We start from the raw sequence: 27,837 nt of genomic DNA, 5'->3' as shown, positions 1-27,837 counted from the left end.
GGGGTGATGAGGGGCTGCATCGTCAGCTCAGAGTGTGGAAGGAGGGCCCGCCTTGTGGCTTCCTGGCCCCCTGCACCGGACGGGGGTATTATAGATGCGCATCCAACAGCCGGCAGCGGGATCCACCGGACGGATGAAATGCGACGGGACTCGGCAGATACTGGGATACAGCGTTTAAGCGCGCGGGAGGGAGAGTTTAACCATTAACCCCCATTAACCATTAAAACGCAGCTGTCCAGAGCCGGTACCGCACATAAGGCGTGCGCACCGGCGTCCACGCCTCAGCTTGAGCGCGTTACCAAGAGGTTGAGGATATATTTATACAACTAGCCACACGGAGTCTTCTGCCCTCACTGATCGGTTTGTCCTCCTCGTCTCGCTGGACACTGAAAGGTAACTACCACTGAGGAGCTGTCTTTTTCTTTGCAACCTGTTGGACATTTCTAATGTCATTTCATAGAGAGTAAGAAGATAAGCGCCAGGCTGGGGAGAGTCACTTTATATTAACATCTGATGGAACGTGTCACTTCGTGAATGCCACAGGAAAAGCCGCATCTTTCCCCCCTAAGAGGACTCATAACGGACAGCCATGGTGCGGCCGTTCTCAGGAGTTTAATACTTGCGGTGATCGTGGCAGTGACATGGGCTCCAGTCCGGTGTTGGAACAGAAAGCCTCTCGCCCCGTTTAAATGAGCAGCAGAATAGAATAGGAGGGCTCGTCTATTCAGCCCTGACCAGGGGAGCACTAATTTACGCCTTTGCCATGTTGGGTTCGGGTGGTGTTGGTCCTGACTACTAAACAGAGGATTGTTTCAGCGTGGGGAAGCCAGAGTCTGTGTGCGGATGTCGCAACATGCAGGCGCAGGAAAATGAGTAAAGCGGGCGAAAAACAGACGGGAAGCAAGTCGATTGGTCTTCCGAGTACATGGCTTTTGGAAGCCACAAATTGCTTCATATGCTCGGTGTCCGTTGTGTTGTCGGGTTCAAGAGATACTAGGAAACCTTGGCCAAAGTGCGCTCACATGTGATATTGCATCTGTTTTGACGGCGGCGCATTGCATTCACCAAAGAAAAAAAAAACAAAAAACAAAAAAACACAGAGACCTTATCTCGTATTTACGAGAAACGGATCTTGTATTTACGAGATGTGTTTCTCGTAATATCGAGATCCGGATCTGCTAATTATGAATTAGCGATCCCATAAGTTAGAGAACGTTTCAGAACCTGCTTTAAAATAATCAGGTTTTTTGGTGTTTTCAGTATCACAGTAGTTCAGTTACAGTCTGCAATTCTTCCAAAGCTATACAGTAAAACACAACTGTAAATAGATAATTCGGTGGAATTAACTTCCCGAAATATCAACAAATATTATGTAAACTGAGCCTCGCTTTATGCTGTAGAGAGGATCAATTTGCCGTATCCATGGCAACACGACACTTCCTGTTTCCTGTAGAGGTTGGTCACACGAGCGAAGTCTTGTAAAGTTTAATATGACATTTTCTAAAACACTATGTCGAAAATGAAACACGCAAGTTAATATTTAGGATCGCATTAAGTAAGTTTTTAAATCACCTCAATAAAACTGGGAATTAAGAATTAAACGAGGTTATTTTAAATTATGATGACAACTTTTCTTCACATCTTTTATTTATTAAACATTAAATGTTAAAAGTGTTTATCTGTGAGCAGACAAACGGGAAGTATAGTTTTTCCACAGATACAGAAAGTTGCACTGTGGATTTCAACTTGGCCTCGTAAGTCTGTATGTTTACATTTAGCAACATTAAAAATGCCGGTTCATATTTACTTTGTTCCATTGGACACATATAACTTCCTGATTTCTCAGGCAAGTTCTAAAGTGCAGTTTTCAAATTCCTGCCATATAAGCAACAATCTGAACATCGCTTTTTATCCTATTTGTTGACATTTTGGAAAGTTAAGTCCACTGAATTAATTCTCGACATTTCCGTTTTACGTTAGACGTTTGAAAGTATTGAAACCTGTCTCTTAACTACTGCGATACTAAAACCATCTTTAAATCCTGATTATTCAATCACAGGTTCGGAAACTTTCTCATATTTATGGGTTCTCTAATTCTAATTACGTGATAAGGTCTAACTTTATTTTTCTTTGGTGAAAATACGATCCAAGATGATTTTTTAGAGGCCTTTAGATTTAGGAGATGTTGGAAATTAAGTCTAATTGTTTTGGGGACTGAAGGACTGAAAACACAGTTCTACAATATAGATGTATTTTCCTAAATTAACTTTTTATGTCAGTAACTTTGAATTTGATAGTGATAAGACTGATATACTGGAACTGACTGGAAATGATAATTGGGTGAGTGTTTATATTGAAAGTTCGGACAGGAAATGTCTGTACAGTGAAAATCGGATGTACTCAGCACCTCAGTTATTGGTAGAATAATTTTAACCAAAGGGAAAAATGTATTGCCGAATGAAATTGTTAAAACTCACAGTATCTCTTCTATCCCCAGCAAAATTCATGTCAGTGAAGTGTTTTTGCACTCACCTGAAATTATCTCGGATTGTTTTTTTCTGAGAAAAAAAAACAACAAAAAAAACAAAATATATATATATATATATATAATCTACTGTGAATGCTCGATTCACAGTAATGATATCCTAACATGTATTATTATATATGTATATATAGTACATATTTGATGCCTGACAACTTCTGCATACTTTCAGCTAGAAACACTGTTCAAACTGTTTCATATCTTCTATACATTTTAAGATTTTATACTTTGAAAATGTATGACATCATCAATGACATCACATCATTCTCTTTGAAGTTGTTGCCTTTAGAGTTTTTAAGGCTAACTGGCTTTGAAGTTTGCCTAACCAGCATATAAGGAAACAACATGTAATTTCAGCTATTTCAGTAAAAACAGTTCAGCTTTTTTCAGCTTTACCTGGAAATTCCTTTCAGTGGCAAAGCTTTCACAGTGGATTTGTGTTTTGGACAAGGCTTTCTCTAGTTTATGATATGGTAAGTGCAGAAAGATATAAGGGGTAAAGTTAAAGATAACCAGCTAAGCTGGTTATATTTTGCTGTGTCATACTTTCAGTGAAGGGCCTTGCTCTGGTAACTACTAGTATTTGGGAAAATGGTTTCATTTAAGAATAAATAATCAATGAATGTGTATTTTTTCCCAGGTGTCCCTGGTTGGAGAGGTACTTTTTTCTGCAGCCGGTAATTCAATCCTTACATGGCAGACCTTTAAATATCTCTCTTGAAAACCTCCCAGCAGCCACGTGGTGTAAGGTGAGACATTTCCAGCCCAGTGCACTCACCAGTCTGACATGATCAGTGGACTGACAGCATAACCAGTTTGTACTGCAATCTGGCCACTTCAGACTTATTTAATAGTACTTTTAGCTTGTACTGAACTCCGAAAGACTGTTACAAGTGACTGGAGGGGATTTCTGTGGTTAGTCCCTGAGATCATTGATTTGCCTTCTGTTTTAAACCAGTATGTCTTCTTTTTTTCCTGCCCTACCTTGAGCACCTTGCAGTGAATGGAGAACATACTAATCCTGCTCCCAAAGCACCGACAGGAACACGGGCTCTGCAGACACAGGCTGCATGTGCCTTGCTGCAGATTTTTTCCGACGAAGCAGTTTTCTCCCGGTCTTTAATAGCGACCATCACTCCCTGTAAGGCCTTTTAATGGGATAAATCAATTGGACTGATCAGGTTGAAACCAGACCAGAATCCTATTCTGATTTTTTTCAGAAAGTGTCAGGCCAAGCTTTTCTGACCATTTCTCATTGGGCCAGCCGTCCTCCAAAGGCTTCCGCATGGTACTTTGGTCGAAAGAACAAGACAAACTCCCCGACATCGAGATGTCCTCAGGGGCCATTGAGACGAAGAAGGAGGGAGGCCCATTGACCCCGGGCTTCCTCAACTCCAATTGCTCCGTCCACCCGGTGATCCTCACCAAGGGACCTGAGGAGGTCAGCCCTGGGACTGGGGGTGAGTTTGAGCTCACAGAAGTCACGTCTCTCACAGAGAGAGCCAGTGAGACTGGGGAGGATGAGGAGAGGTCGGAGATTGTTGTGACAGTGGACTGCCGGCCGAATGCCAAAGGTCAGCGGGAGGAGGACGCTCTTCTAGAGAACGCAAGCCAGAGCAATGAGAGTGACAACACCAGCACTGATCGGAGCCCCGAACCACCAGCACCCCTAAAGGAGACTTCCTTCTCCATTGGCCTGCAGGTAGTGATACCCTTCCTGCTGGCCGGGTTCGGGACAGTGGCAGCTGGAATGGTTCTAGACATTGTCCAGGTGAGTGATCCTAACATTTTCTATGCTGTACATTACAAGTATATTTATGAAACGTACTAGGTTCTGTAAGAACAGAAAATGTGAGAGGCTGGATTCCACGTGGGTTTGTTAAAAGTATGGTGTAAATATTTTGGGTCCTGCGATTCGTTACTAGAGGGAAGCATCATTATATGGAGATCAGTTTCACTCGTATCTGGTGGTCCAATAATATTCCACTCCAGAGATAGTTGTATAACGAAAACTGAACATTTATTGAACTCCACGTTTCTCAACTTAACCGAAAACGGAGTAATTTTACAGTACACGTTTACAGCACAGTGGTGATCCCCCACAGCTACACAGCGAACCTTTCACTTCGACCTTGTAGACCTTGTTATTTCGGTCACCTCTTATAGCTGTATCTCGTAGCCCCAATAGCTATACCTTATATTTTCTATAGCTGTGTCTGTTCTTTCCCAAAGCTGAGCTGATCCACATCTCTTGTGACAAACGTTTTAAACACATTGTTTCTGCGGCCTAATTAATCCAACTGAAAAGGTAAACTTCAAAGGCAGTTATACGACGTCATTGATGACATCATCAGTACCCTTATAAGTACGCTGCTTAACCTAACTAACCTTACGATACACAAGATGAGCAAAAATAGAGGACACCCTGGTTGGCTAATACACACGTTCTCATTCAGTCATTTTTCTAATAATTTTAACTCCACTCACATTTTGTACAACCCCGTTACCTTGGAAAAACAACCCAGGCTGTGTAGCTTTTGAATAAACTGGTTTAACAAGCCCTAATGTCCTTGGCATGTCTCTGTCACTGTGCTGGTGGCTTATCTAAGGGCTTTCTTGCAGGGATGGGTGTATGGATGAGCTGTCACACACCCTGGGGTGTATATACATAACCTTATTCTTCTCCACTGCCTTCCATCCCGGCACTTTGCAGTTCTTCTGTGTGACTCATCTCACAGCCATATATTGGAAATCCGACATACTTTGATATATTAGAAAGTAAAATAGAAGTTATTTGTTGCTGTGCAGAGTGTAGCCAAACAGCTGCTGGATACGTTTCCAAGAAATACATTTTACTCTTAGAAACTCTTAGAATTTATTCTCCTTTATATTCCTGTTGACTCACAGTAGTTGCTCTCTTGATCCGATTATATCTAAGTGCAGGATACTAATGCTGGCAGGTCATATATTCTTTTAAAGTCAGCTTGCACTGCAGATAAAGCTCTAGGAGTCAGGCTGCCAGGAGACCAGTTCAGGCACATTGTGTACACGCATACTGATGCCACCATGGTGGACCCCAGGGACTCAGCACAGCACAGAGGAAGGGGGCACACTACACAAGAATTGTACGTTATTTAAGCACCTGAAAAGGCAGCACGCTACAGCTGAGCTGGAGACAGCATGAAAACAAAATCCTGCTCAGTTTTAAAGCCTCCATTACCGTGTGGTTAGGTGTCCTCACTAAACCAGGAATGCAGAGGTTTGAGGTCAAAAAGTTTTCAAGCTGCCTCGACTTAGACACCATGCTGCTTTGGTTACTCCGATTTCCAAAACACTCAGTGCACCATTGTTTTAGAGGTGAGACACTGAATGTACAGATTGTACAGACTCTATGTCTCTCTACTAGTCAGCCATACTTATGCCTTGAGGACAAACTGTGAAGAAACGCTTGCAGCGAGATGGGAATCAACTGTTCTAGTGAGTTTGGCTGAGCGTCTAGCAGGTTGTCTCGCTGCCTAATTCCCCCTCCATGACACTGTGAAACGCTAACTCAGCTAATCCCTCCCTGTCCTTGCAAGAAGGTAATTGTCTAACTCTCTCTCAGTCTCTGCCTCTCTGGTTTGGACAGACTGCATTAGCTCCTTTGCTAAAAGTAAGCTTGAGAACTGTAACATGCTAAAAGCTTTATTTAATGTGTCTTCCTGGCCTGGGCTTAGAAGTTGCAGCTTGGACGACCTCTTCTAAAATTGTAACCTCGTTTAACATTGGTCAGTTTCATTATCTACAACACACAGACTGAGAGCTCGTGGCCTCATTCCCACTAAACATTGGCGCAGAATGGTCGATCCAGGCTGGTATAGATGAGAGAGACGTCTGCATAGTTCTACTCAGTGACTTGGCAGCAGAATGACCTAAAACTGTCAGTCTCTCACCACCAGGGCCAGAAACGTAAGATTACACATGGTCATGTAGTGCTTGTTTTTTGTGGACATGTCAGTGCCAAAGGACAAAAGGGTGATTTTGCAATGAGTCAAAGACAATGCGTGGGTTTCTGTCACCTAGAGTTCCGCCAAACTACAAACCAAGAATGCAAAAGAAGGTTACTACAGTATACAGTTATAATCCCGGGTGTGCAGGTCTGCCTCAGAGTCTAGCCGTCTGTCCCCTGCTGTGGTCTCCGTAGACTGAAATACCAAAATAAAGCTAAAAAGTGGGACACAGCCTCAGCCTCAAAAACACAGTCTAAAAATACAGGCAACAGTAAACAGGAAATCTTAGTCAACACAAAGGTTTAACACTAGCCAAGCCCTCACTGGCCACCAGACACCATTTTGGTCCAACCACATCCACTTGCCTAGTTTTCATACAGCAGCCACTGTGAAACCAGAGCGTGGGCTCAGACATCTTTCCAACTGCTGGCTTCTATCCCCGGCTGTGCTGGATGAAGTTGAAGCAACTCACTCTTAAATGTATGCAAACATGGCTCCTGCGTCTTCCAGAGTCTGTCTGACTAATGCTACCAAACGATAAAAAAATCATAGTCCCAAAAAAGGCCAAAATAAAATACTTTAGTAATAGTCTGGGTTCTGCATTGATGAATCTAATGTCTAATGAAATGTACTATGAATGCCTTTGGGGTTTTTTGTTTTTTTTTCACCCATCTGTACTGAAGTTATTGTATCGTGACAATCATGCGCAGCTCACAGCTATGAACACCGGACATTATCCTAGAACGCTACTTAGTTGGTCAGAAACCCTCCATCATAAAGCTTGGTCACAAGCTGGATACACGGTGCACTGGGCTGCTTGCAGCAATGCATTTGCACCGGGAAATTCCAGTGTTTGTGGTCTTACTCCGTTTGATCTCTCCCAACCGAAAATTAGTGAATGCAGTACCTATTTAAAGTCCATTAGATCTTGTTGCGACACCAAAGATCTTCAACTTTTGGCTTGTCTCTTCGTGGGTTACACAGCTGTTGATTTGGCATGAGTTTTTACACTGGGTGCCCTTCCTGCTGCAACCCTCCCATTTGATCTGGGCTCAGGACCCCGCACCCTGGGATTGCTTCGGGGGAGATGGGGGGCACCTAGTGGAGTGGGATTTGTGAGCCACCAGGGCCAGTAGATGCTGTTGAAACACCTGTGTACATTTTCGGATTCAACTCCAACTAATTTTACTCTGCATGGCATGTGTTTGCACACGAGGCTGGTAGTCCAGCTTCGTGTGCAAACCATCCATGCTGTAGCACGAGACACATGAGTCAGATGCCACCCGGTGTAGTCTGTGTGACATTGCTGGAATTGTGTTGACATTACATGCCATCAGGTTCAGCTTCCCACTCAGTACTTTAAGTACAGTGATCACAAAGAAAATGAGAGGCCGTGTTACTCAACCGGGCAACTTGACCCTTGTGGGCCTTGCATACCAGAACTCCTTTAGGTCTGTACACAGAGGTACTAGGGTTGTGCAGTAGAGTTCCTAGAACCGAGGAGGTGGCCATGAGGAGGGAGGGCTTGTTTGGCTCAGAGCCAGAGTTCCATGGAGACAACAACATATATCACCACAGGGGAGGAAAAGATGGAGATGGGGGGAGTGAGACAGAAGGAGAGAGAGAAAGAAAGCTCGAAAACATGCGGCTGTGAAAGAAGAGGAGTGCTCACAGAGGTGCTCACAAGGCTGCTCGGTTGGCACAAGGCAGCGAGCCAAGCTGAGGGGCTGGCAGTTAGAAGGGAGCTGTGCTTGGCCTGATGACAGCAAGGGGGTAGACAGAAGGACTTTAACCTACAGTGGAGTTTCAGTGCCACGCCTACTGATACAACACACATTGAACTGTAGACGAGTCTCTTATCAACCTTCCCTGTACATCTGGATACACAGTGGAAGCCATGCAGTGAATAAGGAATGCAAACTGGTGCGAGAATGCAGCCAATGAGTGTTTGCTTGTAGCTTCAGCATCAGCTACTCCTATTATTTTCCTCCCCTTGTCTATTTACTCCCTTCCTTCTCCCTTTCTTTTCTGGGTTAGCCTTGGTGAATATTGATTCAGCTCTGGGCAGGCTCGACTGTAAGTGCTAGAGGCCTGTGGGACTGGCTCCAAAGATAAGCACTTTTACAGCAGATAGATTGATGGCCTCAGCCTCAGCAGTAGCTTCGTTTGTGGCCACACTAGGGCACAAACCTGCTATCACTGCACAAACGCTAATGAAGGCACAACAGAGAAGAGGCACTTTATCACAGTAGCAAGCTCCGGGGCTCACAAAAACCCATTTCTCAGGGACTGGCCAACATCCAGGAAGGAGGTTATCAAGGGTCAGGTCTTGAATTTCATTAAATGCCATCAGCTAGGCTCTGGATGCTTGGCTGAGTAGACATGTTTTCTTGCGCGTGCTGAACATGATTTGTGATTCTCATAAGCATCACGCCACCTGCCCAAGCTGCTCTTTAGATTTAGCTGGCCTAGCTCCTGGTTGACTTTGTTTCGTCTCAAGTCCTCGAGTTCATTTCAGCTTTTTCATGGTAATGGTTCAGAGCCTGAGCAGTAAGGCCAGGATATGTCCTGCTGCACTGTATTCACTGTTTTTCAAACATGGCTCCGTCGTCATGGTACCATTCACTCTTTCAACGAAAAATTTAGTTGATATTAGCCAATATCAGGTTTCTAGGAGGGTCCAGTTGATAATGATGTGGACAATTGAATAGTGGTTGCTATTACCACTTAATGTTTTTGTAACAATCAAAGCAAGTTGTTCATCCCATATGCACTGACACAAGTATGATTATCATAACTGCTGCAATATACATACTATGGCGATTACAGCGAGATATAAGGTCACACGGTCTCCCTGTGTGGGTGCAGAAGTAGATAAAGATTTATTGGTATAGGTGAAAAAAGGACGCCACAAGGGACAGGGAGGACTGGAAGCCAAAAGAGGACAACCATAAATCATTTCAGCATAACGTCCCCGTGACCTTGTTCTCGTTAAGGGCAGTGTTGATATGATATATGACAAGACTGACTCAACTCAATCAGTATTTAAAAACAAGGTCAGAGAGGTTTAGACCCATTCTTTTCTCACCTTAGAATAAATCCAACTTGCAGTTTGCGTGTTACAGTGTACTGTGTATATGTGAATGTCACATGTCCACTTGAACTATGATAGTGTGTTTGTAACGTGGATGTTGTGTTTCTAATATTACATGGTTGTTGTTGCAGCACTGGACAGTGTTTACGGAGGTGTCGGAGGTGTTCATCCTGGTTCCAGCGCTGCTTGGGCTTAAAGGCAACCTGGAGATGACACTGGCCTCCAGACTTTCCACAGCGGTAAGAAATATTTGTGTGTATGTGTCAGTGTGTCTGTGTGACTGTCTTTCTCCTGTTAAGGTCTTATTTTTTATTTTATTCTATTAATGTCTAAAGAAGTGTTGTAGCGACTGTAGGTCCATACTTTCTAAAATAAATCATAAAATCTATAGTTGTGTCTTTGTAGTGTATCTGCTTCAAAAGATACCTAATCTGTGTCATTGTTACAGCTGATTGGTGGTGGGGTCAGCGGTCATGTTGCCTAACGTGACCTAGATTTCAACTGATTGTGAAAATCCTTACGTGTCGTCGTTTTGTTTTTTATTGGGTTTTTCACACATTCACGGACCCTGTCCAGCCTATTAACCTGACCACACACCCACTATGTTTACTCTAAACTAAAATGTAAAATATAAACACAAACATCCTTGACATTTTTTATATGTATACAGAATATGTATTTCCTTCATGTAGGGACTAAAATAATCCCTGTGTATGTTTAGCCAAACCTAAAGAGCAAAGTCTTGTTGTCTTGTAACAAAAATGTAATAACATTTATTCACAATTGCAGTACAAATCTTTTAATCCTCACTGCAAATTCACAGTACTGGAAACATTTACAAACGTTCAGCTGTTTGCAATGAAGAAATCAAACAAGAACAATTTGAATAGTTCAACACAACTTATGCTTCACAACTAACAAATGCTTCGTCCAAGTTCAACACAAAATAGAATCCCTCAGCAAACATTGGCGAATCAAGGGCTCCTCCGTTAGTTGCACCAGTTGTGCTTGAGGTAGAACACATTTAATATCTGAACTAGGGCTTTGTTGAGTTTCACATTTGATAGCACGTTAGAAAATGTCAGAAAAATTGTCCAAAAAGGTTATTGCCTTTCACAAACCAGGAAAAGAATATGAAAAGACAGTGAAGACACTTAATGTTTTTAGAGACATAAAATTGCAAGTTTGAAATTAATGTAACAGTGGCTCCAGTATCTGGATGTGGCAAAAAAGGAAGCTATCATGGGCTGCAACCAGAGTTCTGAGGAGGCAGGTGGAGGAGGCTTCATTCGGCACAGTAAGGCAAATACTACACACTGTAGGTCTCAATGGCAGAATTTCAAGATGTGTACTACTGACCTGAAAACTCAGGGAAAGTCTGCTCCAATATGCTCACCCACAGAAGTTTTGGGATGCTGTCTGTAAAGCAATACAACAAAATTGGAACTTTTCCGTCCTATGGATCAGTGGAGTGTCTGAAGGATGAAGAATGAAGCACACCCTGAAAAAAAAAGACCCTGCCTACACTGAAGCGTGGTGGTGGCTCAGTGATGCTCTGAGGCTGCTTTGCATCCTCTGGAACTAGAGACCTGCAGCATGTGGAAGGCAAAGTGGATTCAGTCAAATATCAGGACATCCTAGGAGAAAATGCCATGGTGTCTGTGAGGAAGCTAAGCTTGGGCATCATTAGACCTTTCAAGAAAACAATGATCTGAAGCATAGCTCCAAGTCCACCAAGGCTCAATTACAGAAAAAGATTCGAGATTGGCCATCACAGTCACCTGACTGGAACCTGGCAGAACAGCTCTAATGCGATTTCAAGCAGGAAGTTGCAGCCCCAAACCTACGAATATAAATTAACTCCAGACCACTGCCCATGAGGAATGGACTAAAATTGCTGCCAGAAGCTATGCATCATGTTTGCAGAAGAATAGAACAGCTAAAGCTAGAGACGCTTGCCATGAAGGGTTTAAATAATTCTGACACTCCAGCAGTCATTAAAAGTCCCATTTGTGTTTCCTTTACAGGTACCACCTGTAACATTAGCTGTGCTGAGCTATGTAAATCCCTCTTGTTTGATTTGTTAATTGCAAACAGCTGAATAATTGTAAACCTATTTTCAAAAAGGGCTGAATAAGGGTAAATGTAATTGTTTAAAGTGACAATTTCCTCAACAATCTTTAGATAATTAGAGAGAAACACCAACATATTCTTTTCATATTAGTCAATTCAACACTAGCTTCATCCAACATGTGCCACTTGTCCATCACTGAGCTAACATGGCACAGTCCTTTGTACAGTTACAGGAGTCAATAAGCAGTAAAGCTTCTCCTCCTGTTATAAAGACGTAAGACATTTACTCATTATCGCTTTTAAGCACACTGGTCCATTCCCGTCCTCACATTCTTTTCACTGACCTGCTAGTGGTGACCCCGCCTCCCCAGCATGAAGACCTCAGCATATTTATACTAAAATAAATAATATTCTAATACGATGTTTAGAATTAGTCTGACCTTTTACAAGTCTTGGAAAAAAGGGATCACACAGTCTACATTCAGGTGCTGTTCGTCTTCGGAAATGATGTTCAGTTTATATTATTGTATTATATGATTCAGCCATGCTATACCATAGTCTGTCAGTAAACTATATTTACAATAAAAGTATATATTACTTTCAGGTTGTTTTACAAATAGAAAATTTCATGAGAAATAACTTGTGTTAATGTTTTTTTGCCAGTATTTGATATGACTTTATTTTATGTTTCAATGATAATTCAGGAAGCAGTTGTGATGGTTAATTAATATAGGGTTTGGGAAGTTCCTCAGTGTTTCACTGATTCTTCAACAATAATTTGTAAGTGGTTGATGCTGTGTGGCTTCATCGTGTGTTGAATCACATATAGTTCAGCTTAAACCATTGACACATGTTTAAAGACATCATTGTAACATAGACATCTTACAACATATACATCAGTGGAGCTTTATGTGTTTGAGATTAATTCACATGTAGAAATATTATTTAATGTTGTCCTTAGGTCCAAAGCCTTAGAAAATGTGCGTAGTTTTCAGTTCAGCACAGTTAAAATTCTAATATCCATCATCAAAAAGTAGGCCAGAGTCTGGAGCTTGTCCTGAGACATTGCTGGCTGGTCCCAGCGGGATCACAGTTCTTTCTATGTCGCCTCTAATTATGAGAAGATTAAAAGCATTAGGAGAATTTCCTAATGTGCCTTTTACTGAAAAAAAAAAAAAAAAGTAATCCTCAGTACTGGCTGGCTGTAGAATTTGTGATTTCACATGACCCGGTTGGCTGATTTCTTTTCTTTGTCCGATTGATTCCACTGTACGTATTTGAATAAGGATATTTAGTGGAGTACTAGGATTTGGCTAAGACCTGCAAAAATACTGAGTACTGACCATGTTGTAGGGAATACAACAGTCCACTTTATGTGTAATAAACATTTCACCATATACTCTATTAACATATGTTTGGGTTCCAACCATGTGAAAAACAGATTTTCTCCATAACTTAGCAGTTTAAAATCAAAGGCATTATCATTTAGCTGAAACATGTTGTGATGCCTTTGAATCTCAGGGTATTTCAGCCTCTCATGCATCTTATCTCATCCATGACTCACAATATTCCCCGTGCTTCATCTCTGCGGTGATCTAAACACCACTAATCCAACCACCCACTCACTCACAACTGAGGACTTGGCATCAAAACATAACATATCACAAAACAGCAAGTCTCTGAACACCTGGTTTGAGTCTATGATGCCTTCAGTCCTCCGAATAAATGTTCGGGAACCATCTATGCACACATGTACTGAACGTTTACTGATAGGCGAGCAGCACATTTTACATGGTGTTAAAGCTGTGTGCTTGTAACGCCGTGCAGTTTATCTGACAGGCACAGGTGCCGATGACGTGCTGCACAGTTCTACACACATGATCGTTACATCAATGAGACTTGTTGGGTGTCCTTGACATGCTGCCAGAAACTGGTATCAAGTGGAGATGGTGTTAGATTACAAGTAATCTGAGAGGGAAAGAAAAGCCACGGAAAAACATTTACAGAAGAAACTATTAACACTCATTCAAACATATTTTTATTATATAAAAATAATTTGCTATTCAACACCAGGAGCAGGTCTAGACTTTTTTTAATAGAGTTGTCAGACTAGAGCACATAGTTGAAAGTTGTTAGTCAAAATTTAAAACTCTATATATTTAATTCCGATTTTAAAAATGTGTAGGTGTATATCTGGAGTGAAGAACTAGAGGCTTTCATTCCAAATAGTATAATAATTGGCGAGATGTAAACATTTACTTTTTCTATTTAGAAAATCGGTCTGAATCTGCAAAAAAATAAGAAACACTTTTTTGGTTTATTTCAGCCAGTTATTTTTGAATTTGGTCGAGGTGCCATTGTCTGTAGCTAGTCAGACTAATAATAAAGTTCTTATTATTCAAGTTTATTACAGATTGAATGGTGTGTCTTTTATCATAGCTCATAGTTGATGTGTTGTTCAACCACAGATTTTTTGAATGTGACTTTGTTTCCACTTTGACTCACACAATGTTATTTTCCTGTTAACGTTTTGCTGGGCTTCCTTTAGTTTTACCCCTTAAATGAATTGTTTCAGATATTCTGGCTAAGCTGTTGGCTTGTTTACAGCCTGTAGGATCATGATGTGATTGCTCCTGAGTCTTTCCCCCATTAGACTCTGGGATCCCTGTAGCTATGTTCTTGTATTCCCACATCTCAGTAATGTTCTCTCAGCTGAGAAACGCGAGCGAGTGATTACAACTGCAAATAAGGCAAATATATGTATTAACATGTACATCTGAGTAGGAAGTGGATGTTATCACACACAGATTTGTACATGGCTTCGTGTGTCCAGATGTTTCCCATCCCCTGTGCATATGTAAATGTTAGGGGACAGTGAGAAAAAGGAGATGCTCTGTTTGAATCCTCTCACAGTGGATGAGCATTAGGATCATTGCTCTGGCCACACAGTAGCCCACTGTAGCCACAGCCACTTGACGCTTGAGACCAGTGTGTGTGTGTGTGTGTAAAAGAGAGAGATGAGATAAGTGGAGTCTGCCGCAGGATGGGGGGATTCAGATCAGACTGTCTTTGTCTAGAGAACTGACATCTTATTGTTCTGATGGGACCAAGAGGCAACAGCATGTACACACATACAGACACAGATGATATGTGTCAGTATGTCCACCTCATGTGTTCTTATGTCTCTTTCAGGCCAATATTGGTCAGATGGACACTGCCAAGGACATGTGGAAGATGATCATGGGCAACTTGGCACTCATCCAGGTAAATGAAACACATTTACTGGGTGGAGGATGAGGACTTGAGCTCCAGTGTGACGGAGCATCTCTGACCACATGTACCTAACAAATCAGGTTACGTTAAGAAATCAGATAAAGAATCGTACGTTTCAATTCAAAGGTCAGATTGCTGTAAATCTGTTTCCTCAAAGTTACTCATTAATTAATTAGTAATAATTTATCACGCACATGCACGGAAAACGTAGTGTTTGACATGAGGAAATAGTTTCTTTAAAATAAATTAACCCAGTTTCCTTGTAATTCTTTAACCTGATGAAGCCAGTTTCTCATTCACATGGCATTAGAGCAATCACGTAAGCTGGGAGTAATCCGGTTTGCATGCGTGTAGTCACAAGTGCAAACACACAGTGATCATTAGAGGACACAAGGAGAACACTTGTATGCTGTGCGGTGGCTGGTGAGCGCTGATGACAAAGTGAAACACAATGTGGATGAAAGTGCATTTTGAATTTCATGCACACTTACAAAACATCAGGTGATTCTTTTAATTGTCTGATTTGATTGCACCATCAGAAAGATGCAGGTGTACATGGTGTGTGTGTGTGTGTGTTTAGGTCCAGGCCACAGTGGTGGGGTTCCTGGCCTCCATTGCTGCCGTGATCTTCGGCTGGATCCCTGAGGGACACTTCAGGCTGGGCCACGCGGTGCTGCTGTGTGCCTCCAGTGTGGCCACTGCCTTCATCGCCTCTCTGCTGCTAGGTATGGCCACCATACAGGAAGTGAGAAATATTGACAGTGTATACAGTGAATTATTAGAGAGTTAGAGACATGAAGGTGTGATATGTGTCTTATTAACCATAACTTTATATAACCATACTTAACAGTAATTACATCAACGTACTAACATGCTCCTAGTGATAATGTTAAAATGTATGTTTTCAGTGGGTATTCACACTTTTTACCAACTGATCATTAAAGTTTCCACAAGCAGCTTTTAAGAGCTCTGCCCTTTTCCTGTGGTACTTTTCCCCTTCACTCTATCTGTTGACGGGTGTGAAATATGAGACCTCTTACTAAAAGCAAGTTCAGAGGCATAAACATGAGACTGTTTGTGTGTCAACTGCAAAGTCTTTCTTAAATAAACTGCGCAAACTTAAATAACTGTCGCTGCCTCCGTCTGCCTCTGCGGCCACGTTCTACTTTAAACCCAAACGTGATAGTTAAGATTTCCATCTGATAATGGCACTGGATGAAAAACAAACAATTTACTCGGGACGCGAACATAAGTCTGCGTGTACCATCATTCCCGAAGTTATCGACATGTTTAACTTAAATTCACAAACTTGAGCTTAATTGTAGAGCTTTAAGTAAAAATCAAGGCTTCAGTGATGTATGAAAGAGAAAAATCTCTCTTTATGTTTCACATAAAACACATTTTGATAATAATAAATAAGAGATAAATGTGTTCAATTTAAATGAAGATTTTTTTTTCTGTAATTTTTATTTTCGATACTATTAAACATGCTATTAGAGTTGAACATACTAAATCAGTTCAGAATCATGTTAGAATTTATTTGTATTTTATAGCTTGGGTTAGATTAAAATATTCAGCTTTTGCTAAAACTGATATAACTGTATGATGATTTTGGAGGCTGCAGTGCTTGATGCTGTTCAGCTGTGTTACATTATACTAACAGGACTTTCAGTTATCTATATAATTATTATTAAATATTTTTATATATTACATTTAGTTAAGCAAAATCTTCCAAAATGATCATAAAGAAACTGAATAGTATCACTTTCATGAAGTGAGGATTTATTGTAGGACTACTTTTAGCTTAAACTCCCTGATCCTCTGTCCTCTTTTTGCTCTCTGCTATCAAACAGAAAGTCCAGTGGTTATTGTACAGTAGCCTACATGCACGATGGTGACTGGGAGAACGCAGGCAGAGCTGATACTCACGCTGTTCTGAGGGTTTTACTTTATTCAGCATGGGTGCGAACGTCAACAAGTCAAGCGTACAGATGTAAATTAGGGTTTTTGTAGGATGTAATGGGCTGCTAAGAGCGCAGATGTCAGCCAGTGCCACCTACTTCAAATTGTTAGAGCCATGGAAAACATGTTTACAATATACCACAATTTTCAAATGCGTGGGAACATAACATCTGTTATTCATTAAAAATCTCACTTGATGTTTTTAACCCAACCTTAAGGTTTTGTTTTTGCCAGCTGCATCTTTCCTGGTGGAAAACAAATGAATACCAAGCCAGTCTTAACTGTGGTTACGCCCTCAAAGACAACAGTTTTAGTAGCTTGTTTTGCTCCTCGCTTTAGTTTGAAGTGACCTGTCAGTAAGACCCGGATGATACAGGGCTGTAGAACATCGCACGATAAAGTCACATGACTTGTAGTGTTTGTGTGTGTCAGCGAGCGCCCTCACATGTCTTTGTGCTCTGACCCCTGTGACCTGAATATTCCACAGGGATCATCATGATCGGCGTGATTGTGGCGTCCAGAAAAGTTGGCATCAATCCAGACAACGTAGCCACACCTATTGCTGCTAGCCTGGGGGACCTGATCACCCTGTCCCTGCTGGCAGGCATCTCCACGGGCCTGTACAAGGAACTAGGTAACACTGACGCACACATTGGCTCAGGCTGTGTTCATTCAGTGCTGTTCACGCAAGTTTCAGACATTCGTTTTATATGTGACAGCATCAATTCCATTCATTCAAACGAATCTGTGCAGAAATAGTGGCCTTCATGCAGCGTCGTGAACTTATATGTTGTCAGGAAGAAAAAATGTGTTACATCCTCAAGCAAACCTATAATGACTTAGTCCTGATTTCCACTGAACCGTTATTTCAGAGATATCATCACAGTTGCTGTATTTGTGATGCAACTTCAAAAGCCTCCACTTCCTTTGAAGATGTTATCATAAAAGGGAGCAACATGTGTAGAAATGTGTGTTACTCCATGTCTAGCTGCGCGTGGTAAACACTGATGAAAGCCACCCCCCCACCTAACCTCGCTGTGCTTAGGATGAGAAGCTCTGCAGCTGTTTGGCTATATTGCTTAGCTCTCTGATAAAATGTACACCACCGGGCCTCCGGGCTTTCACAAGCTGTCCGTATTTCCATCGGTTCCACACCACAGAAACACATTGTTAAGACAGTGACGCGCATACACACTTGCTCAAACACAGTCTCAGTCACTTTAAATGCCACAGTCAGATACTATATTGAGCTTATTTGGGTTATTTTGGCTCAAACATACAAAAACACAGCTGGTGTCTGGGTCTTGAGTGTGTGAGTTGTCTGTTTCCTTCAGTGTTGTGCAACTGATGGCTTGTGGTTTCCTATAGGTCAGTGTAGTGGTAACAGAGCCTCCTAGTGGTTAGGACAGATATATACTGTCAGTCAAAAACACTTTGTATTATATTATTACAGTCAAGTTTGAATTGTTTTTACTGTGTGGTTTTAATTGCATGTGACACATTTGTGTCTTTAATGTTTTAATTAAATGTTGTGTTGATAATGTATTAAATAGTCAGGTGACTACATCAAATGTACTTTTTAGGTAAAGAAAAAGTAGGACATTGGTTTTATTTTGTTGCTGTCAATTCTACTTGGCAGATTTTAATGATTAGAAAAAAAAATCCCATTCAAATTTAAAGGGAAAATCCACCAAAAAGTCTGATACACTGTAGATGTCGGGAAGCACTGCTGCTTCATTATTTGACCAAACTGTATAAATGTTTCCGGGCTGTAAAGAGACCTGTCTACTGTAAAGTCTAATCAGATGCCACATGAGCGGATGTCAGGTGTTGACTACAAGTTTGAAAATGGAAAAACATTCAGGGTTAAGAAAACAGAAAGAACTAACTGCCAACCTGCAGTAGTTTGAGGCTGCTTCAAGGACACAACTGGGCTGTTGGATCGTTTGAGCGCTAGACAAATCTCACCAACTTCAACCTTAAAATCCAAGATGGCTGCACTGTGCACCAACAGTGTGGAAGTCGTAATAACAAACAATTTTTATTTTTTGTGTTCCGTTGAAACAGTCACATAGTACCGTCCAACATCTACATGTGGACGTGTTACTATAATCATTCCCAGCTCCAAAAATGGAACGCACCACACTGAATCTTCAAAGTTGACTTATGGTGTGCATGATGTAGCCAGACAGGACTAGAAGGAAAAGTTACCCACTTACTCTTCTTCCCACACAGAATTCAATGACTATGCCAACCCGTTGGTGTGTTCGGTGTTTGTGGCCATGTGCCCACTGTGGGTGCTGATAGCCAGGAAGATCCCATCCACCAGAGAAGTCCTCTACTCTGGCTGGGAGCCGGTCATTATTGCCATGGCCATCAGCAGGTAAAGAATGCAGGAATCTTTATCTTTACATGTCTTTGTCAGGTTCGGCCAGATGTGTGTAATGGATCTGTCAGTGTTTTCTATGTCAGTGAAAATCATCATGTCACACTTTTCTGTTCTTTTAGTGTTGGTGGGCTGATCCTTGACAAGACTGTCACCAACCCAAACTTTGCTGGCATGGCTGTGTTCACCCCGGTCATCAATGGTGAGGAAGCTTTAAACTCACAAGACACTTTCATATTTAGATGTGACTTATCTTTTTTTGGTGAGTTTCTGATCGCAGAGGCAGGTAATAAGTTATACACAAAGGCGAGCAAGTGGCATGAATAACAATTTCCAATGTTCCGGTTTGTGAAACAACAAATAAGGAAGGATGAAGGTTCATCCATCCATTTTTTCCCAACATCCATCTGTTTCAATACTTGTGCACAACCAGGTGCCAGAGCGAAGTGAAGAGATTATCTTTTAAAAGTGACAAGTGAGAAGCCTCCGTATTGCCACATTAAGTTCCAAAAATGGGGAAACAAACACAAGTGGAACTCGTGTTTTCATCCTAGGGTCATCACACCAAAGCTGAACATGTTATTCTCTTGTGGCTTTACCTCGTTTGTGTGTGTGTGTGTGTCAGGTGTGGGTGGTAACCTGGTCGCAGTGCAGGCCAGCCGAATCTCCACCTATCTGCACATGAACGGTCTGCCCATGGGGGATCCCAACCCCGCCCCCAGGAAGTGCCCCACGCCCTGCACCTCGTTCTTCGGCTCCAGTAAGTCAGCAGGCGGCCGTGGAATGTTCCGTTATTTTTCTACTATTTTTTTCTCCTAAAACAGTTTTTTTTTCCATATCCCAACTGACACTTTCTATAAAAAAAATAATTGGCTGGTTCAATCTTTGCTTCTAACTCCTCGTTCCAGCTGTGAATTCTCGTTCAGCCCGCGTGCTCTTCCTCCTGGTCGCCCCGGGTCACCTCGTCTTCCTCTACACCATCAACTCCCTGAGGGGTGGACACACCACTCTGACACCTATATTCATCACCTTCTACCTGTCTGCTGCACTACTCCAGGTACACAAAAACACACACAGCCCCTCTCCCACGCTAGCTCACTCACTAGCTCTAATACAGAGGAGCATTCATTGAAAACTCAATTAGAAGATCAACTTAGATGTGCAGAGTGTCTGTGCATTGCCAAACCCATAGATGGATAATGATGAAGAACTGTAATAAAAATTAGGCATTAGAGGTGAATGTACTCAGACTGATCTGAACATATTTGCAAATTTAGAGATTAATAACTATGTTTTACAACAAATCTTTGCATAAGCATGTGCAACTCACGCACAATACATGCAAAATTATTGATGGAACTACTATTTTGTAAGTACTTTTTTTTTTGCATAGTAATCTTCATATTCATCCACCACTGACTGTGTTTGAGCTCTAGTTTTTGTGATATGTGATACAGCACCTTGCAAGTATATTTTTCCAAATAGTAATAATATATTTTTCCAAAGCCAGCTCATAAGCGCCTTATCTGATGTTCTCTTGAACATATGTCCATATTTTTCTAGTGCAGTTATCCTCCTCGCTTGTAAAAGTCCAAAGTTTGTGAATACTCTTTGTGAGTGAACTTCCTTATATATTCCTTATATCCACACATACTCTATATTCCTTGTACATTAAGACTCACCTTTAAATGGCACATTCCTATAAATAGTTGATTAATTAATCTTTTCATGCTCCACACTAATGTCTGAAACATTAGGACACAGATGACCCGAAAATACAGTATCGTTAACCATTAGTAATACAATAATTACAGTTTTTACTAACAAATAATTTTCATACATTGAATCCAGATCATAAACACCCTTGTAAGATTTAGGTTTTAAGGTTGGACCCAATAACACACCAGACTCAGGTTTTCAGGTTTGAGTATTTTAGAAGTTTAATTAAAAGAGAAAATAGTTGGCGAAATCAGGATGGAGATGCAGTGGGCCCTCCGACTCGCTAGGCGGTGCTGAGTCTGGAGGTGATGCAGGTGGTTGTGGGGAAGAGTGGGGTGTGGTCTTGGTGGTAGAGATAGATCCTGTGCTGCTGTGATGATGACTGACTTGGCATGTGGCTAAGAAACAGTGGTGGGGCATTGTCTGGGAAGATGCAGTGGTCTGGATCTGAAGCACAGAGTCGACCCGGTAGTGAGACGTGAGAAAACTCTGCACACATGGAATGTGGGATGGATCTTGAGAAATGGGGAAAGGACCAACGACCACATGAACCTTATGTTTCATTGTAAATACTACAAAGTGATTTTTTAATATGGTTATGAATTTGATGCCAGCAACATATTTGAAAAAAGGTGTGAGGACAGCAGCATAAGATTGGAAACATTTTTTTAGTGGGAAAAAAACACAATCAGCCATGGAACATGGAACAAATAATGACATTAACTGCCAACAGGTCACAACCATGATTGGGTATTAATCATGATTGGGGATTTTATCATCTACTTCTCAGCATATTGAGAGTCTGGAGAAATGCCTGTATGGGACGTGGTCTAACCCCTAACCCCATCTTCCGACTGCATTTAAAAACAGACAAGATTCTGGATTCAGTTCAAACTCTAGCATGCAAAAAAAAAAAAACATATATAAACAAGATCCAGAAGCACTGCTGCCTTTTCTGAGCCTGAGCTCATTTAAAATAGACTGAGGTGAAGTAGAAAACTGTCCTGTGGTCTGACAAGTCAAAATGACAAATTCTTTGGACATCATGAATGCTGTGTCCTCCATGCTATTGAGCATAGCTCACAAGTCAGCATCTGAGATGGTGTGTGTGTGTGTGTGTGTGTGTGTGTGTGTGTGTGTGTGGGGGGGGGGGGGGGGGGGATTAATGAATAAGCTACTCATGAGTAGATGCCACCTGATTTTCCCACCATGCTATGTTAACTCCCTGTTCTCAACATTACATGTTAGTTTTAGCCTTTTTGTGTTCTTTATTTCCAAAAGATGCAAATAATCAAACATCGTAACTTCCCTCAATCTTTGTTTATGCTTTGTCTTTGTTCAGGTGATGATCCTTCTCTACTTGGCAGACTGGATGGTTCACTGGATGTGGGGCCGAGGAATGGATCCCGACAACTTCTCCATCCCCTACCTGACTGCTCTGGGTGACCTGCTCGGGACCGGCTTCCTTGCCCTTTGCTTCCACATGCGATGGTTTATAGGGGACAGAGACACTAACGTGGGCAACTGAACACACGCACATTCAACAACTGAGGAAAAAAAAAAAATCACTTCATATACTGTAGAGATGCACACGCGGAGAGTGACGAACACCACGTGTATGCTTGAACATTAGCTGAAACCGGACTGCAGCTGCAATAAAAGGGCTAATTTTCCGATAGGGTTCTGTTTGATGGTATAGTGCACTTCATTAGCATTTCAGCTTCAGGGTTGTCAGGACACTGACAGCAGCAGACTAGAATCCACACAGTATCTGTGTTACACCTTAGAAACAATGAAAACCCTCGTGTCTCCACCTCAACCTCGCAGCAAAGCTCCGCCTGATGGATCCAGCGCCACAGACTCCACTACTCTTTCTTTTACTTTATAACTGAGTCCTACTACTTTTATTATTATTGACAATGATTCTTATTGTTGTTAAATAATGCATCTGTTCTATGTTATGGGCCAGTCCTCATTATTTTCAATGGGGATGTTAGCCCTCCCGTTTCAACTTTTATCACTTGAAACTAAGACAACGGCAAAAAAAAAAAAAATGTATCCAAACAAGCCCAGGATGCTTAATCACCAAGTGCTACTGTGTGTTAAAACGACAGTACAGAACAAAGTCTAATATGTCACTTCTGATTTAGCAGCAGTAGGTATTTTTTTCTCTCTGTTTAATGTTGGCCGTGTGACAGTAGGAAACTGGCTTGTAGGGTTTTACTACAGGGGACTGGACCACAAATTTAACAAGCTAAAGTCCTTTCACTTATTCTTTCTCAATTCTGGATTTAAGATCAAATACTCAATGCTCACACCAGCCACCAGAAGAAGGGATTTACCTCTGATTCTGTTAGCTGTGGAAAATAACCTGATTAGTTTTAGTGAAATAATAACACAAAATTTTTAAGCTGTCCTTAATAGACTCTTGAGTAATATTTATATCTCTGTCGATCGCTAAATCTTTTCCTGCTTTCCATAGTGTCCCTGAATGTTTCCTACCCAGAATGTGACCACACTGTAAGAAATGAGGGCCGCTATTTACAGCCATTGTTCTGTCCAAAAGAGAGAACAAGACTGAGACTCTTATGAAACGTCCGCCGTCACGCTGGGTTACATCGATTCTAAACGAAGGGCATTAAAACAAGAGCTGGTTCTAAAGTATGATTCATTTTAAATAGTGTGGCCAAAACATTAGAACCACCTCTTCCCATAATGCACTCCAGTACGACGTAGCTCAATAATAAACAGAGAGTAGAATTATCACCTTTCTGACAGTTTCAACTTTAAAAGTGAGAAATTATAACATTGTAAAAGTAGAATTCGTGGCAGAGCTGCTGTATTAGATTGTATTAGAGTGTACAGGTGTTCCTAATAAAGTGGCCAGTGAGTTTACATGTAACAGTCTGCAAACTTTGAATTTTGTTTAATATTATTTCTCAGGATCTCTTACCCATGTCTAATTTCCTCGGAACAACATAGATTGAAAACAAACATGATCCACGTGGGCAGAAACAAATCCAAGAAGACAAATGAAGAAACACCGAAGCAAATTCAAACACAGACTTAAAGCAAGTTTTCTCCAATAATTTGTGTCACAATTTAAGAAGGAATCACGGGAACAACACTAAAACAAAGTACTTCAATTTTGTTACGCTATAACAGACAAGCGACTGTCAGGGAGAACGAAAGAGGGAAATCTATGTCACAAACCCTTTAACTTTGAAAGATGCAGATTCCAAGTAGCCAATGTAACCACTGAAGTATGATATGAGTCTTTGGTGAAACGGATTTATTCCACGTTATGAGGACTGTGCAGCCTGACCCACAAGTTACTGCTAATGTCCTTGTGTTCTGGGTGGAAACAATCACAGACACTGTTGAAAGCAGGAAGACATTTCGTGACCGAAAGTTTCAGTCAGATGCATGACTACAACCATCTCTTAAGACATGCTTCAAAAATCCTGAACTGCACCTTTAATAGGGATTGTGTGTTGATTCACACAGTAGTCTGTCTTTTATGCCTCAAACCTCCTCTGGAGTTCACAGAGGGTACACTGCTGGCCAATCTGAGTCCTAAAAACAGACATTTGTCACAGAGTCCGAATTCGTTGTTAAAAAGTGAGGAAACACAGCGAAACAATGGAAAATAGTATGTTGAAAATGGTAGTTAGAAAGGAAACACGCACCTCACTGTTTGTTGCAACTCACTGTGGGTTTTTTCTTTGTGGATGGCAAGAGGTCAGAAAGGTCTTATTTTGCTGTGGGTTGTTCCAGGTGAGAATAGTCCCCCTGTCGGAAACAATCAGCCACCTCTCGACTGGAGCAGGCTGGTTGTTGTTGTCGTCATTGTGGTGGTGGTGGCCAAGCCAGGCTTACTGTAAGTGACAAGAAGCTCAGCATGCTGCAATGCACTGGAACAGACCTGCAGAGCTTAGTAAACTTAATGGTAGTATTGTGTTCACACATGGGTACAGAGTGTGGAGGTGTGTTAAGTGTGTGCCTTAGCCAGCATGTGCTCTCCCAGGTTCACCTGGCACAATAAGAAGCGAGACAAAGTCGACAGATTGATGACGATTTTTATGGATACAGTGTTTGAGCTCCGTAGTTACTGAGATTCTTAATCTCATAAACATGAAGTGGAGTATTTATGCATTGGTACTGGTTGACACTTCGTTAACATAGATCGCATCAGGCAATTTGCTTGCAGGAATAAAGTGAGAATACATTTTTATTTTTTTATTATTTTTCCATGAAGTTCCACTCTAAAGAACCTAACTGAAAGCAAAATAATCTTAAGAAGGCTGAATGTTGAGGGACAAGAGAGGACAGAGAAGGAAAATATGGCCAGTTAGGAAGCGGTGGGGGTGGGTATGTCTAGCTTGAGTTTTGCCATATGACCTGATGTTTCTTACTGGGACAAAACTATCATGACAGAGCAAAATAGCAGCTGGTTTGCATCCTCTTAATTTAAAATAACAAAAAGTAAAAACAAAGATTTTTGTCATTAACATAATATTTAATACACATTTCAAAGGGAAAGCAAACTCAGCCCCAGTCTTCACATAATAATAATAATAATAATAATAATAATAATAATAATGCCCAATCAGCTCGTACAAATGTTATTTTGTATTTTTTTTTAATTATACTAAATAAATACAAATGATATTATGCAATAATATTGGTGCATCCCCCTTAAAACAGTAAATTGATTATATTATATTATTTAAGAATTAATTAATGAAAAATTTTGATAATTTGAGTAATATTTGTACGAGCTGAATGTGCATGAAATATCATATTGATGAGCATGGGAGCATGAAACAGGAGGCTGTGAGCCATCTTGACAGACTGTACCAAGTGTCTTCAGAAACGTGCATGTGATGCTTGATTTATCTGGCTTTGTCCAGTTGTTTCCAAGGGGCCATCAGTTTGCATGTGCAGGGCACAAAGCGTGAATGTGCACAATGTCTTTATTTTACCTTTTGTTGTTTTTTTTTTTTGTTTGTTTGTTTTGGTCTAACTTAATATTCTATTCCTTTGTCTAATCATTTCAACTCTTCATGATTGTTGTTTTGTGTCATGAATTTCATCCTTAAAACCACGTCTAAAGATGCTGAAGCGACTTCTTAAGACGCTGGTCGAATGCACAAAGAACTGTAATCTACAAAATAGACCACCAGAGGGCACTGCAGGGGTTCTCTGTACTGTACAACGTGTCTGTGTCTCTCTGTGTCCTCTGAATTCAACCCCACACGTGTTCACCCTGAGGGACTGTTATTTTATCTGCTTTCTACAGCGTTTTACGTGTTGTAAAAGTTGCATCCTCCTATGTGATCTGTCTCTCTCTCTGTGTTCATACTCCACTCTCTTACTGACCAGGTGCCAGAGTTCTGCCTCTATGTCAATGGAAAGTTGTGAATACTTCTACAGAGGGGGCAAGTAATGCTTTGTCTATTTATTTTTAGAAGCACACAAAGCAAATTGTACATACTATATTTATTCTATATATAAGGTTGTTTATTTTGACATTTAATTTTGGCTCCATGTTGTAATTTTTCTCTTATGTGTTTTTTTTTTTTTCCCCCAAAAGGCCGTTAGAGCTTTTTGGTGCTTGCTCCAACAGCATCATACTTAATACCAGTCTTCACACGACTCACACATTTGTGACACACACCCTGCCTCACACAGGGAAAACATACTTATTAGTCATGAAATGGCCTTAACCTATCAGAGCCAAGCTCGACTCTGCGTAACCAATCAGGAGCTAAGTTTGCCCCAGAATAGTGTCTCTATAATTATCTTTGATTAATAAAATATTTTACAGTTATTTGATTATGTTGTGTAATGTAATAATGACTCTAACAATGCAGCAGTGGAGGGAGGGGGGGGGGGGGGGGTTGCGTCAATGAATCTGCAAAAAGGGGGACTCACGAAGTCTTCTTCCATCCAAACCTCATCAGTTTGTATTTCCAGGAAATCTGAAAGTTCTGTATTCAAGTTAAGCACCAGTAAAATCCACAAACGCAACCGAAAACCTGACAAAAACAAAAATGATTCCAGATGCTTCTACCCTGTGTATGACATGCCCAGCCTTTAAGATTCTCAACCCGCCCACTGCCTTATTAGCCTCAGTGCTTCAAACCCTTGAGCCCCCGAACTCACAGGGAACCACGCTGCCTCTCAGGCTGCCAAAAGATTGAGCCTTTGAATTAGACTCTACCGTCAACCTGTGCTGATGTCGAAACATGTACAGTCTTAATGAGGCTGAGGTCTGAGGTACGTTCTCTGTGTGTTCTTCTTGTAAAGGCCCTCCCTCTGTGAGGCTGGAGGAAGGCTTTTCTCTCTGCAGGACTTTGTAAATTGCTGGAAATAAAGGACTATATTATTTCATACCATTCTTCTGTCTGTATGTTTCTACCAGCATTACTGCAAATGTGTCAGTTATCATGGCTCTACTTTTTTTTTTCCCCCCATAAAAGGCCAACAGAGGTACAGTATATGAGACGCAGTGTAAAGTGCTTTGAGTACCAATAGGTAGAAAAGTGCAGACCATAAGATACTGGTGTATACACCAATCAGCCACAACTTTAGCACTGGTGGTCTTGATAATATCATGGAGTACAAAGTCCCATACGCAGCAAACTGTGATACACTGTGTGCAGAGGTGGTAAAGGTACATAAACGTAACACTAAAAAAAACACTAGTAAAAGTGCACGTGTTGACTTTAATTTGGAGTCCAACATTCTTCTTGACTCTGTTTGCATTGGGATTGAAGAAAACTCTCCCACAAAA

The 27,837-nt window shown here is 41.2% G+C and overlaps 1 protein-coding gene across 4 annotated transcripts; it reads left to right on the top strand.

The window, feature by feature from the left end:
- Positions 1-27,434, top strand: slc41a1 (solute carrier family 41 member 1). 4 transcript variants are annotated; one of them, XM_067504642.1, is made up of 12 exons: positions 1-393; positions 3,183-3,291; positions 3,763-4,313; positions 9,757-9,864; positions 14,891-14,962; positions 15,552-15,696; positions 17,421-17,567; positions 19,169-19,316; positions 19,442-19,521; positions 19,945-20,079; positions 20,228-20,376; positions 22,381-27,434. In XM_067504642.1, the coding sequence occupies exons 3-12, from the start codon at positions 3,828-3,830 to the stop codon at positions 22,564-22,566; spliced, it is 1,656 nt and encodes a 551-aa protein (XP_067360743.1). In that variant the 5' UTR covers positions 1-393; positions 3,183-3,291; positions 3,763-3,827; the 3' UTR covers positions 22,567-27,434. The 4 variants fall into 4 exon arrangements, with proteins under 4 accessions (XP_067360743.1, XP_067360741.1, XP_067360740.1 ...); XM_067504640.1 differs by having other exon boundaries at positions 3,543-4,313; XM_067504639.1 differs by having other exon boundaries at positions 3,183-3,683.
- The last annotated feature ends 403 nt before the right edge of the window (positions 27,435-27,837 follow it).

Source organism: Channa argus, chromosome 5, assembly GCF_033026475.1.
Source record: "Channa argus isolate prfri chromosome 5, Channa argus male v1.0, whole genome shotgun sequence".
NCBI classification, from domain to species: domain Eukaryota; kingdom Metazoa; phylum Chordata; class Actinopteri; order Anabantiformes; family Channidae; genus Channa; species Channa argus.
This window is presented reverse-complemented; position numbering and strand designations above follow the sequence as displayed.